Source organism: Phocoena sinus, chromosome 2 (genome assembly GCF_008692025.1).
Source record: "Phocoena sinus isolate mPhoSin1 chromosome 2, mPhoSin1.pri, whole genome shotgun sequence".
Lineage (NCBI taxonomy): Eukaryota > Metazoa > Chordata > Mammalia > Artiodactyla > Phocoenidae > Phocoena > Phocoena sinus.
Window position 1 is genome coordinate 15,357,277 of NC_045764.1, and position 13,543 is coordinate 15,370,819.

A 13,543-nucleotide genomic window follows, 5' to 3' on the forward strand; every position below is an offset into this window, starting at 1 on the left:
TTAGAAATGTTTGTAGCTATTTGACAGAGTAAATTTATGTCTGTTGAGGCTCGGAATAAGAAATTTAGACTAGTATTTTGTGTGTCTTTTAATTTCACTTTTCCAATACTTCTTACAAAAGCATTGGTATGTGATGGATTGAAAACAAAACGAAGCAAAACACAGCTGGTCCTTCATCACACATAGTTTTGCTGGCTCTGTTCTACTAACACTGGGTGTTCAAATTTGAGTAAATACACATTTGCCTGGCTAACATTTTGCTAGCTACCTCTTCTGAAAATATTTTCTCTTCCTTTTTCTTTGAATGAGTGTTGATACCTCAAAGTCCCACAGTTGGAAAGGGCCAAGTACTATATAACTTTCTTCAATCAGAATGAAATATTTTTTCATGTAAATTGATCTATATGAAAACTCCCTCTAATTTGCTTATTGAATTCCCATAGACACATAATCTGTTTGATTGAAACTGATTGCAATGTTGAAGTTAATTATCAGTCTTCATGATTTCCCTCAGCAATCACCTAGCAACTTGCTTCTTTCGAAATCATTTTAGACAATCTAAAGTTGACAACACGATATGACAATCTATCTAGAAAGACTTACTTATTTCATTATGACTTACAAATACCTACAAATTCCTTTAAATATACCCTATTTTGGATTTATTAATACATTTACTTAAAACTCTCTTGGGTCTCTGAATTAGTTCAGCTTATAATACTTAAAATTTGAAAAAGGCAACAAAATTGCATTTTCTTGTAGTTATTTTAGCACAACTTATTTTTAAAACATAAAGAGAAAATTATAAGTACACAAGCACATGATTAGCATTCTATGTAGATTTCTTAACAATAGTCTATCCCTGTTGTTCTCAGTAAATTTCCTATCATTTTTCCTTACTGACCTGTGTTTTATTCACACTAACCACACCATTCTCCATTATAGCTTGTGCTTTGACACAAGCTGTTCTGTCTGCTCTTCCTCATTTTCATCTTGGGGATTTCAATCCATGAATTCAGACTTGAGTGATGCAGTGTATACTCACTAAATCCTTCTTCAACTTCCCCACCATATTATTTACACCTTTGAAAGAGACTTGGCCTCTCTTTCACCTGTGTTTCTCCAGACCTTTGTAGGAAGCAACTGCATGTGTTTCATATATGCTTGTTGAAGAATTGACATTATTTGCTTTTCTATATGCTGTCTCCACCAGAGTGTAAATTATCATTTACTTCTCTATTCCCAGCGACTAGCACAGTGCCCAGCACATAACAGATGCTTAATAAATGTTTGCCAACAAGTACATAAATGAATCGCTGAGAGTTTCTGATATATGTGTTTCTTTTTACAAAGACAAAAATAAGCTGGTCTTTCAAGTTCTCTTGTCATTCTGTCCTTTGATTCATTAGTGAACTAGAAATTCCAGCACAGTAAACAGATTGTTGAACTTGTAAGAGTGTCCCTAAGGATGCTTTTAAGGAGAAACTGTGTGAAACATAATTTGAAAGCAGAAAAGAGTCTGTCAGGAGGATGGCAAAGCAGTTAGTGAAGAAAAATTATGAAGCTGATCCCATCTTCCCCTCTTTGAAATTCCCTACCCTCTAGTAACATTAATAAAGAACAACATTTAGAATTCTGATTCTCCAGCGAAAGGAACTAAATGTATTTGCTACATGCCATAGCAGAGCTAAATGATTTGCTAACAGCACACACCTCACTTTTCTTTACTGTCTCCTGTCCTTCCTCATTTAAACAGGTTACGTCTTTCAAGGAGCAACTCTGATTTCCTACAACACATTCTTCTACTCTGATTGCGTGGATATGAGGAAACACATGCAACATTGAAATATTTCAGGACTGAAATGCTGTCTTCCTGCTAATGTAAGATTTATAGTGAACAGAGAGAAGACGCTGAAAAGGACCTTGAATCCTGCCCTGGGGACTATTTCTGCCAAACAGTCACCTGTATTAAAATGGCAAAATAGCTATCTTCAGATCAAATAATTAGAATATGGGGCTATTATACAGTAAAGTGCTCTTTATAGTTTTTACACAGAATTTATTTCTTAGACTATTTGGAGTCTGTATCCAATGACAATAGATTTGAAACAACTTGGGAGAGTTTGCAGTGACAACACACACACGTACACACCAACGAAGCTTGCATTATTCCAGACTTATATTCCTGACACATCGCATGTAAGCTGATTTCGCATAGTCAAATAATATCATAAACGACCAGGGAACTGGTTATTTAAAGAGCTACTACTTATTTAGTAAAAACAGCAAATCATTTTGAAATTCATGTGAAATTTCTAATTTTGTTCATTTGATGAATATGAATATTACTTTAAGAGTTAATCTATGTACTCATGAAAGAAAGTAGAATGAGAGTAATAATATCCTTATAAATAAAACTGGTAATTAGATTACCAGTTAGATTGATTAGATTAGATTGTCAGATGCCAGGGTGAAATCTGTCACACATACAGATATTCAAATTAAATGGTACAGTGTGAGGACGATATTGAGAGGAGTGAATATCATCACTTTTTAAAGTAAATTGAATTTCCTGCCTCCCTGACATGCCCAGGTGTTTTGATGCTCAGTTTCTTCCATACATTATGAATGTTCATACTTGTAGGTTTTTGGTATTCTCTAATGTCCTTCATTAATATTCTAGGATGTAAGCTTCTGACTATGGGCTGATTTTGTAGCCCATCATGGACCCCGATAATGATTTTGCTAAGGGTCATACATGTAGGGCTCATTTGGAATTCCTTTATTTGCTTTCAGCTTCTATAGAATGGCACGAAGGTCAATCGAGTTAGATTGAAATTCTTCAAGAATACCGAACAATGATATCCTAACTTTAAGAGTCATCTGTGAGTTTTATAGTAGGAATAAATCCTGGAGCATTGAGGCCAAGTAAAATATTTCTTGGAATATAAAATGTTCATTTGGGCTCAAACATCCTACTGGAAACAGGCTGAGATGTTTGATTTAACAGATATTTACTACAATGAATTTCTAAGGAATATCAATATAAATAGGACAAGGACCCTACCACTAAGAGGCTCACAATCTGTTATGGGATATCTCAAACCAAAAGTCAATGTGACAAGGGAAAAACAAGGCTGAGAACAAAGCGCTTTGGAAGCTCAGAGGTAGGAGTGCTTACTTTTTGTCCAACATGACCTGGGAAAATTCGCAGATGACACAACTTCTGTGGTTAGCCTTTGTGAAAGTTTTCCCTTTTTATGTTTTATTTTTATGGCAAAGGAAGAAGTAAACCTAGCATTTCTGAAAATTTGTTCTATCTTCCTTTGACCAACAAGTTCTTCTTGGCCATTAGAGTCTGGAAAGATGGCAGATGGCATCACGCATTCAATGTCTTGGGCATAATCAGCCCATAGAGCCTGAATTCCAAGACTTGATGTATTACTGCAAATCTACAGATCCTAGCCATCTTATTTTTCATCTGCCCTACATGTTACTTATGAAATGCACACTGTGTGTTAGGCAAGGAGCAGAGTAAACAGACACTGATGTCTCTGCTTCCCACAGATTTTATCAGTGGATAGAATTATAACTGAGTCCCAGATATTGCTGTTTTTAACCATCAGTCAGCTGCGTGGTCAAGACCACCATACAGAAAGATTTGCCAAGTGCCTGGTTTAATATCGTAAGTTAGATACTTTAAAAATTTTTAAAAATAGGCATTAACTCTCTCAGGGAATTGTAATGCAAAGATAAAGGTAGGGGCTTCCCTGGTGGCGCAGTGGTTGAGAGTCTGCCTGCCGATGCAGGGGACACGGGTTCGTGCCCCGGTCCGGGAAGATCCCACATGCCGCAGAGCGGCTGGGCTCGTGAGCCACGGCCGCTGGGCCTGCACTTCCGGAGCCTGTGCTCCACAACGGGAGAGGCCACAGCAGTGAGAGGCCCGTGTACCACAAAAAAAAAAAAAAAGATAAATGTAGGATACTACTCAGTCAGATAAAAGGCACCCTAATAGCTGAAAGGCTTAATGCTGTTACATCACAACCAGGGAATACTCAGGGCCCAAAAGACCAAACTTTAAAGTCTATTTAAAGATAAGTAAATAAATAAAAAGAATAGTAAACATAATATATAATCATGCCCTAAATTGTGGAGGTGGCCTATATACATGACAGACATTTGGGAAAAATTTAGTTCAACTTCCTCATTTTATAAGAAAATACAGAATATCAAAATAGTTTTCTTCCCTGTTGCCCAGCCTGTTTTTCTTCCTGGATTTTTGGATCTCTGTTAGTGGCATCACCAACTATGCAGTTGCCTAGATATAACATCCTCAGATCAACTTTGACCCCTGTTTTTTCCTCATGTCCTATGTTAGGTCAGTCACCACTGCTCAAGTTCAAGTTCTGTCTCTCATCTAACCTCTCAAACAGGCTTATGTCCTCTAGACTGCAGATCGCTTTCTTAATCTTTTCCTAATCTGTTCTCATGCTCTGCATTTTTTTAACCATAGATATGATCTTGTCATTCTTCTTACATTCTTAAAACACTTCCCTGACTTGCATCAGTTAAGGCCCTAGCAGGAAATAGCTGACATACTCAAACCAGGAAATTTGAGGAGTGTTTGATCAAGTGACAGTTTGCAAAGGTTTGGCCGGAATATAAAGAAACCAGTAGCAATGGTGCAGTAGGCTGGGCCAATGACATCATGCCTGTTACCACCCTAGGCTGGAAGGAGGCAGACTGAGAAGGGTACAGCTGTGGAATGCATAGGGGCTCCTCATGGACCTGTCACTGCCAGCAGTCAGCTGGAACCATGCTGCAGACAGGAGCCAGGGTTATGAATACCCAGCCCCCTCTCTCTTTCCTCCCTCAAGGTGCTTCACTTTGGCCAAACATATGAATTCAGATGAATATAAATTCAGCCCGTTAATGCAGTGCATAGAGGTCAGGTCTCCAGATCCACCTTCTACCCTCTCCATCCTGTTTGGTGAAGAAGTGTAGGGGGTGGACTTGGGGGGACAGACAGAAGATAGCCAGCACTTAGCCCAATTTTTAAAAATAAGTTGAAATCTCCTTAAAATAGGCATTCAAAACTTTTAACCACCTGTCTACCGTATACTTTTCTAAGTGTAATCTAATTAGTTCTCCCACCCCCATTCTATAGCTATGTCAGTCAATTTGAAAACCATAAGTTTCCACATTCTATTTTCAGGAACCCTCTTTCTTCATCTCTGCCTGGCTTCTCCATCCTTCAAGTCTTTATACGATTGCTACCTTCCCTGTGCAGTCCTCTTCATCCATCTGAATTGCTGGCTCCCCAGAATATATCACCTCTACGTGGTATGCCAAGGCTTGCCCCGGTGCACTACTCACTCCACTCTGAATAAGAGGAGCTCTGACTTCATGAAATTCCCGGCCACAGGGTAGGGAATGGGACTCTTCTGAGAGGAGCAGAGATGTGACCAGTTTGGGACAAAACTCTTTTTCCTTTGAGGCCTCTTTTATGGGCCTGTTCTACCATTTCAGGATAAAACAAACAAACAAAGGTGAGGATGAAGGGAAAAGTATAAAAGAACAGGCTGCATAAGATTCTTATTGAAAAAAAAAGAGAGAAGAAAAAGAAGGAGGAGGAAGAGGAGAAATCATCATTATCACACATGGTCCCATCCCATTTTTAAGGGGAAGATTTCAAAACCCTGCTCTCCATTTGGCTTTTCTAGCTCAAAGTAAACATTTAGCAGGGTTTGGCAGAGCATGGCCAATGTTTGCACAAAGGACTGAGACTGAGGAGTTCGATTCGTGGATCTTAACAGCTGTACTTCTTGAGGGCAAATGCACATATGGAGAGAGCAAAGGTTCGCAAGCGTTATGAGATGACCTTGGTCATTGCCGCTAGTGGAATTCCAGTTTGCCAAGACTAAGTATTCATTTCAGGGACCAAGGACAGGCTCACTGGTGACATTCTAGCTGCAAGAGCAGCTGAATGCCTTGAGGCATAGAGTAAGTAAGGTTTTGATTTTGACTAAGAATAAATACCCATCGCTGGGCCCAGGTTAGGTCTATGCCAGGATCTCACACTGGAAGAGAAGTAAAACTTCTGCCTCCAAAGAGCCACATTATCATACAGGGGGTCTGGGAGAAAGAATAATATTATAGAGATAGATATTTTATTTGGAAGTCAGGGCCACTTATTCATAAATCTCAAACAAGAACATCTGTAATCCTCATGGGCAGCTGGTATAGCTTTTGGGATCCTAAAAACCTTCTTTCTTATCAGAAATATAAACAACAATCTTTTTTTTTTGGGGGGGGGTACGTGGGCCTCTCACTGTTATGGCCTCTCCCGTTGTGGAGCACAGGCTCCAGACGCGCAGGCTCAGCGGCCATGGCTCGCGGGACCAGCCTCTCCGCGGCATGTGGGATCTTCCCGGACCGGGGCACGAACCCGTGTCCCCTGCATCGGCAGGTGGACTCTCAACAACTGTGCCACCAGGGAAACCCCAATAGTCCACTATTTATTTGTATCCTTTAATCTAGATTTCTAGGTGTAGGCTGGATTGTCATATTTACTTTGTATGAGCCGCAAACAGCTCTAGAAGGCTGCTACATTCGTTGCTTCCTCTAAAGTGTCATGAGTAAAAATTTGGTGGATTTTGGACCATGGGGACAGGTGTAGTGGATACCTTTCAGAGACCTTTCATGATGACACCCCTCCCCCCCAACAGCAGCCATGTTTGTACTATTGATCCTGCCCCATAGCTCACCCACAGTTGATTTGACCAGAAATGGGATCTTGACCCAAGTGGGCTAATCAGAGGGTGATCCTTTGGAATATGGAATGGAGACGTAAAAACAAAGATATAGTCTCTCCACAGATCCGGGGACATAATGAGTAACAAACATCCATTCTCTAGTCAACACCTTTTTGTTACATAGACAGAGAGTAAAGGAAGTGTGTTTTCAGAGAGAGAACCACCAAGAGTGAAGCAAAAAGCAGCAGAGATGAGAGGCAGATGAAGAATACCGCTGGGTCCAGGCCTTTCTGAGGTCTGATCTCTTTATTCCCACCCTTGTGCTCTGGAAGACATGTGCATTGTTACACTAAATTCTTTATTTTGATTAAGGTGCTTGAGGTGTTTTCTTCCCCTGCAATCAGAGTGTCCTCACTAATACATTCAATGGCAAGTAGCTAACAGAAAGGTCAGAGAATGTATAATAAAATCCAGGAACTGCATCTCTAAAAACAACTTTCAGAGTCTCGTTGCTGGGCTTAGCATTGTCTGAGCATGCACTGCTCCATCCTGCGTTTTTAAGAAATTAATACAAAAATGTTTCTTTCAAGTCACTGAAGGGCCTCTTATGCTACAGATTCTTTTTATAAAATCCAATGAAAAATCTTAAGGTTAAGGTTTATTTAGAGAGGATGATGAATTTCCTGCTTACATAAATTCCTGCCTATCTCAAAGTTTTGGTATTATTTTCAAGGTGAGTCACTGTTATCATTTAGCCATCTCTTGGCCAAGCATTCTAACTTGCTTTAGGGCTTAAAAGATTTCATGCAAAAAGACATTTTTTAAAAGTTAATGTGCAACATTTTAATTTAAAAGTAATTAGTAGACACGAGCAATGTTTTTGGTGATGGTCAGAAGTATGGATAACGTTCAATAAAGTATAGATAGCCTTAAATGGGCGTGTATTGGGTACCAGTTATTCATACAGTGCTAGAAACTGGGGATGTAAAGATACGAACTGGTTAACATGGAAATAGTTTAGTAGTAACACTACATAATGGAGCTATAACTGTCTTCTTTAGGATAACATTCTGACAACTCAGTGACTAACCCTGAAGGGATGCCGGGATATTTTTGCTTAGTATCGAAAATACATCAGTTTGTATAGCTCTGCCAGGCAGAGGGTATGAAAAGCCATGCACTTTGGGAAAATGGTGAGACTTTTTCCAAGGGTAGGGTGTATGTGGAGGGGGCAGATGGTGGAAAATTAAACTTGGTGCAGTGGTCTTTGAACCCTGCCACTTGAGTTTTCCCTAAAATAATTTAGAAAAATATGCATCTCCTTTTACATTTTCATGTTAATATCTACAATTTTTATGATAAGTTTAGTGGCTGCAAAGAATATAATTTCTGAAATATTTTATATTGAGTTCTTTAAAATTATGGAATTTGCCTGCCATCTCATCTAAATGACAAAGCCAGTCCTGCTAACTATCCAATCAACCAAATCAAACTTAATTTTCAGAAAAAGACTGACTTCATTGTTAAATTCAGATGCATATGTTAAAATGTGTCCCAGGGAATCTAAAAGAAAATGGTACAAATGGACTTCTTTAGAAAACAGAAAGAGACTCACAGACATAGAAAATAAACCAAAGGGGAAAGGGTGGGGGGAAGGGATAAATTAGGAGTTTGGGGGTAACAGATACACACTACTGTATATAAAATACTGTACTGCACTACTGTATGGCACAGGGAACTATATTTGCTACCTTGTAAAAACCGGTAATGGAAACTAATCCGAAAAAGAATACATGTAATATACACATATAACTGCATCACTTTGCTGTACACCAGAAACTAACACAACGTTGTAAAACAATATATCTCAATTGAAAAAAAAAATCATGATTTCAAATTCTAAGTGGGAAAGGAGAGAAAGAGGAAGAGAGACAGAGAAAGATTGGGAAACTGAGAAGATAAATTTGGCAAAGATTTATCTCCAGTTCCCCTTTCCATATTGCTTATCTCAAATCTCTTTTGCTACAGGAATCTCTTTTCTAAGTTTCAGGATAAGTGTAAGGTAATGAGGACATGTGGGAAAGAAGAAACAGGAGAGGCAATGACCTGGGGCCAAATGCACCCTTCTTAGAAGAGAATCTATGAAGTTTGAGCATCTGTAAATTGACTCCCTTGAAACTATTTGTGCCACAAATCCTTGGGAAGTGTCTGAGGCCTCAGGGTAAGCCTCCCCCAATCCAAAGGACTGGCAGAGGGATCGTGGTAGCTCTGGGTTGGGTCTTCCCCACCTTTGGGCCGAGGCAGGTCCAAAGTAGGAGCTTCCTCACTGTGGCTTCTGGGGCAGGGTGTGCAGTGAACAATTCAGGAGATCACTTACAAGAGAAATACAAATATCACTGTCTTGAGTGATATTTGTTTGGGGGAGTTATAGGGAATAAAACCACTGTCTTTAGATTTTGGAAATCAGAAGAGAAGGTACTAGTGAGAGAGAAGAGGACAGGGCAGTAAGTCAGCAGTGAGGAGTAAAGAGGAAGTGAAGGTGTAAAATTACAGAAGAATGACAGAAATGGAGGAGAGAAAGGAGAGGTGGCTCTGTCAGGCTGGGCTGTGGTGCCACCAATGTCTGCCTGAGAGGTCTCTCCATAGCCCTGACAGTACAGGCTGTCCAATAGGAATCTGAAGGTGTGAAATTTAGGGTTGTTTCTGAGGACTCCCACTGGTTGGGTTAATATGACAACTTATTTATATACTGCAATGATTAATTTTATATGTCTACTTGCTAGGCTATGGAGCTTAGTTGTTTTCTCAAACACTAGTCTAGATGTTGCTGAGAAGGAATTTGCAGATGTGATTAGCATTTACAGTCAGCAAACTTTATGCAGATTACCCTCCATAATGGGGGTGGGCCTCGTTCACTTATTTGAAGGCTCTATGAGTAAAGACTGCGATTTCTTGAAGAAGAAAGACGGCAGCAGAAAATCCTACCTGTGTTTCCAGTCGGATAGCTTGTCTGGCAGACTTTGGACTCAAGCCTGCACCATCAACCCTTACTTGAATTTCCACTGCAAGTTTCATGCTTGCCAGTCCCCACAATTACAGGAGCAAATTCCTTGAAATAAATCCCTCTCTCTTAACATATTACATTATTAATTTTCTTATTAATACAATTAAAATATTGATTTCATTAATATTAATAAATATAATTTATGTAACTGATATTACATAAATGTAATATATGAATATCTAATTCTTTAGAGATATATGTTAATTTGAGATATCTTTATATATTATATACTGATATATTTAAACATGATAAGACAATATAGCAATATAACAGTAGTTATATAATAATTACCAATGTATTAATGATATATATTATATAATATATTATGTTTATACATTAAATATATATTATGTATTTGATATTTAAAGATATATATATACACAGAGAGAAAGAGAGAAACAATAGGATATCTAACTAGCTAGCTATCTTTCTATCTATCTATCTATCTATCTTATCTTTCTGTTTCTCTGGAGAACGCTGACTAATACATGTATTTCCTAGCACAAAACCAGCATTTCACTTAGTAGCTTTGTTTCTGTTTTTCCCCACTACGTTAAGTCCAGACTGATTTTCATTCATATTTGTATCCAAATTGTCTGACATATTTTAGGCACATAAGAAACAACTAAAGAATTAATAGGGGACTTCCCTGGTGGTGCAGTGGTTAAGAATCCGCCTGCTAATGCAGGGGACACGGGTTCAATCCCTGGTCCTGGAAGATCCCATGTGCCTTGGCGCAACTAAGCCCAGTGTGCCACAACTACTGAGCCTGCTCTCTAGAGCCCGTGGGCCACAACTACTGAGCCCACACACAGCAACTACTGAAGCCCGTGCATCCTAGGGCCTGTGCTCCACAACAAGAGAAGCCACCGCAATGAGAAGCCCACATACCACAACAAAGAGTAGCCATCGCTCACCACAACTAGAGAAAACCCACGTGCAGCAATGAAGACCCAATGCAGCCAAAAATAAATTTAAAAAAGAATTAATAGTTGGGTAAGATCTTCTTAATAGAAATGGATTAAAATGTCGTATGTGTTTTTCTAACAAACATTATCATTTTATAATAAATTTGCCTTAATTGATGATAACAAGATTGGTGTCTGCTAATTAACATGATTGCAGAGTGGACATCTGAGGAGAATTCAAGTGGGAGGCACATACAAGTTGGCACCAATGAAAATGCAGTTATCCAGTGCTCTATGACACAGAGATTTGCAGCAAATCTAAATCTCGGACCACAAACTCAGGTGTGCAAGAGATGATTCATTTAAAGGAGGCAAGAACATACAATGGAGAAAAAACAGCCTCTTCAATAAGTGGTGCTGGGAAAACTGGACAGCTACATGTAAAAGAATGAAACTAGAACACTACCTAACACCATACACAAAAATAAACTCCAAATGGATTAAAGACCTAAATGTAAGACCAGACACTATAAAACTCTTAGAGGAAAACACAGGAAAAACACTCTTTGACATAAACCAGAGCAAGATCTTTTTTGACCCACCTCCTAGAGTAATGGAAATAAAAACAAAAATAAACAAATGGGACCTAATGAAACTTCAAAGCGTTTGCACAGAAAAGGAAACCATAACCAAGATGAAAAGACAACCCTCAGAATGGGAGAAAATATTTGCAAATGAAACAATGAACAAAGGATTAATCTCCAAAATATACAAAGAGCTCATGGAGCTCAATATCAAAAAAACAATTCAATTAAAAAATGGGCGGAAGACCTAAATAGACATTTCACCAAAGAAGACATACAGATGGCCAACATGCACATGAAAAGATGCTCAACATCACTAATTATTAGAGAAATGCAAATCAAAACTACAATGAGGTATCACCTCACACCAGTCAGAATGGCCATTATCAAAAAATCTAGAAACCATAAATACTGGAAAGGGTGGGGTGAAAAAGGAACCCTCCTGCACTGTTGGTGGGAATGTAAATTGACACAATGACTATGGAGAACAGTATGGAGGTTCCTTAAACAACTAAAAATAGAACTACCATACGACCCAGCAATCCCACTACTGGGCATATACCCTGAGAAAACCATAATTCAAAAAGAGTCATGTACCAAAATGTTCATTGCAGCACTATTTCCAATAGCCAGGACATGGAAGCAACCTAAGTGTCCATCGACAGATGAATGCATAAAGAAGATGTGGCACATATATACAGTGGAATATTACTCAGCCATAAAAAGAAATGAAATTGAGTTATTTGTAGCGAGGTGGATGGACCTAGAGTCTGCAATACAGAGTGAAGTAAGTCAGTAGGAGAAAAACAAATACTGTATGCTAACACATATATATGGAATCTAAAAAAAAAAAAAGAAAAAAATGGTACTGATGAACCTAGGGGCAGGACAGGAATAAAGATGCAGACGTAGAGAATGGACTTGAGGACACAGGGAAGGGGAAGGGTAAGCTGGGATGAAGTGAGGGAGTGGCATTTACATATATACACTACCAAATGTAAAATAGCTAGCTAGTGGAAAGCAGCAGCATAGCACAGGGAGATCAGCTCAGTGCTTTGCAATGACCTAGACACGTGGGATAGGGAGGGTGGGAGGGAGGCTCGAGAGGGAGGGGATATGGGGGTATATGTATGCATATGGCTGATTCATTTTGTTGTACAACAGAAACTAACACAGTATTGTGAAGCAGTTATACTCCAATAAAGATCTATTAAAATATTTCATTAAATCTTATTCTGAGCCCTTACCTTGTTCAGTTTATGGGAAAGTCAATCGCTTTCATTATTGGGGTGATGTGTTTCCCACACAGGTGATGGGAAGATGGGTATTGGGTAGGAAGCCCCAGGGTCCTGAAGGGCGCTGTAGGTTGTGAGGTCTTAGTTATGCATGAGCCCAGCCCACAGAGGTCCTCCAGCTGCAGCAGCTCTTGGCCTCTGTTCTGTATGTTGCCTAGAACATGGGAGTCTTGGTCTGGAACACTGGTGCTTAGAGCCAGCCTCCCTAAGCAAGTCAAGAAAGGATCCCTTTGGCAGTTCTGCTGCCTTCCCCGGGCACTACCAGAAAGTGGGACCTCCAGAGCCTCATGCCGTTTTAATTTGGGGAGAATGTCAGATTCTGTTTTCTGGTGTCATCAAAAATGTTCCTAACAGAATTGGAAAAGTAAACTTAATGCTTTTTATTTAAAACAAGAGTGATTATCATTAAGTAGCTCTTGCTTTCTACTCAGAAAAGTAAATCCATAAAGTATGGAAAACTAAAGTTGCCAGTATGTAATATGGGGTGAAAGGAAAATATAGCAAATGAAATGTTTCAGAAAATCGGTCTGCCACAGCAATCAAAGGCATCACTTACCTTACTGGTACTTTTCTCTTGGCAAGAAAACACAAGACCGCTACTGTTATATGAGTCGTCAGGAAAGCTAATCCAATACCCAGGAGGGTCCATATATCTGCAATTTCAAACCAATGAAAAAATGTAAATATTCAGTGAAAAATATTAGAGACTCCAAAACTCAAGTGACTGTGGGCACAATGTAACCTACTGTTCTGAGTGTCCGTGAAATCAGCAATGGGAGGGTTAACCTTGACATGGCAACGATTTCCCTTCCATCCTTGTCCACATCTGGAAATGAGATAAAATGTAATAGTTGGCAAAAAAGGAAGTGGAAACATATGTTAGCGGTATTGTCATGGAATAAAATGATGAATGTCAATAAACAATGAGATACCAGGA

At 39.1% G+C, this 13,543-nt stretch overlaps 1 protein-coding gene across 1 annotated transcript in view; it reads right to left on the reverse strand.

The window, feature by feature from the left end:
• The window catches only part of MALRD1 (MAM and LDL receptor class A domain containing 1), a 592,374-nt gene that overhangs the window by 16,602 nt on the left and 562,229 nt on the right, over nt 1–13,543 (reverse strand). Inside the window, 2 exon segments of the mRNA XM_032621667.1 lie at nt 13,163–13,259; nt 13,353–13,432. Coding sequence (XP_032477558.1) covers nt 13,163–13,259; nt 13,353–13,432 — 177 coding nt within the window.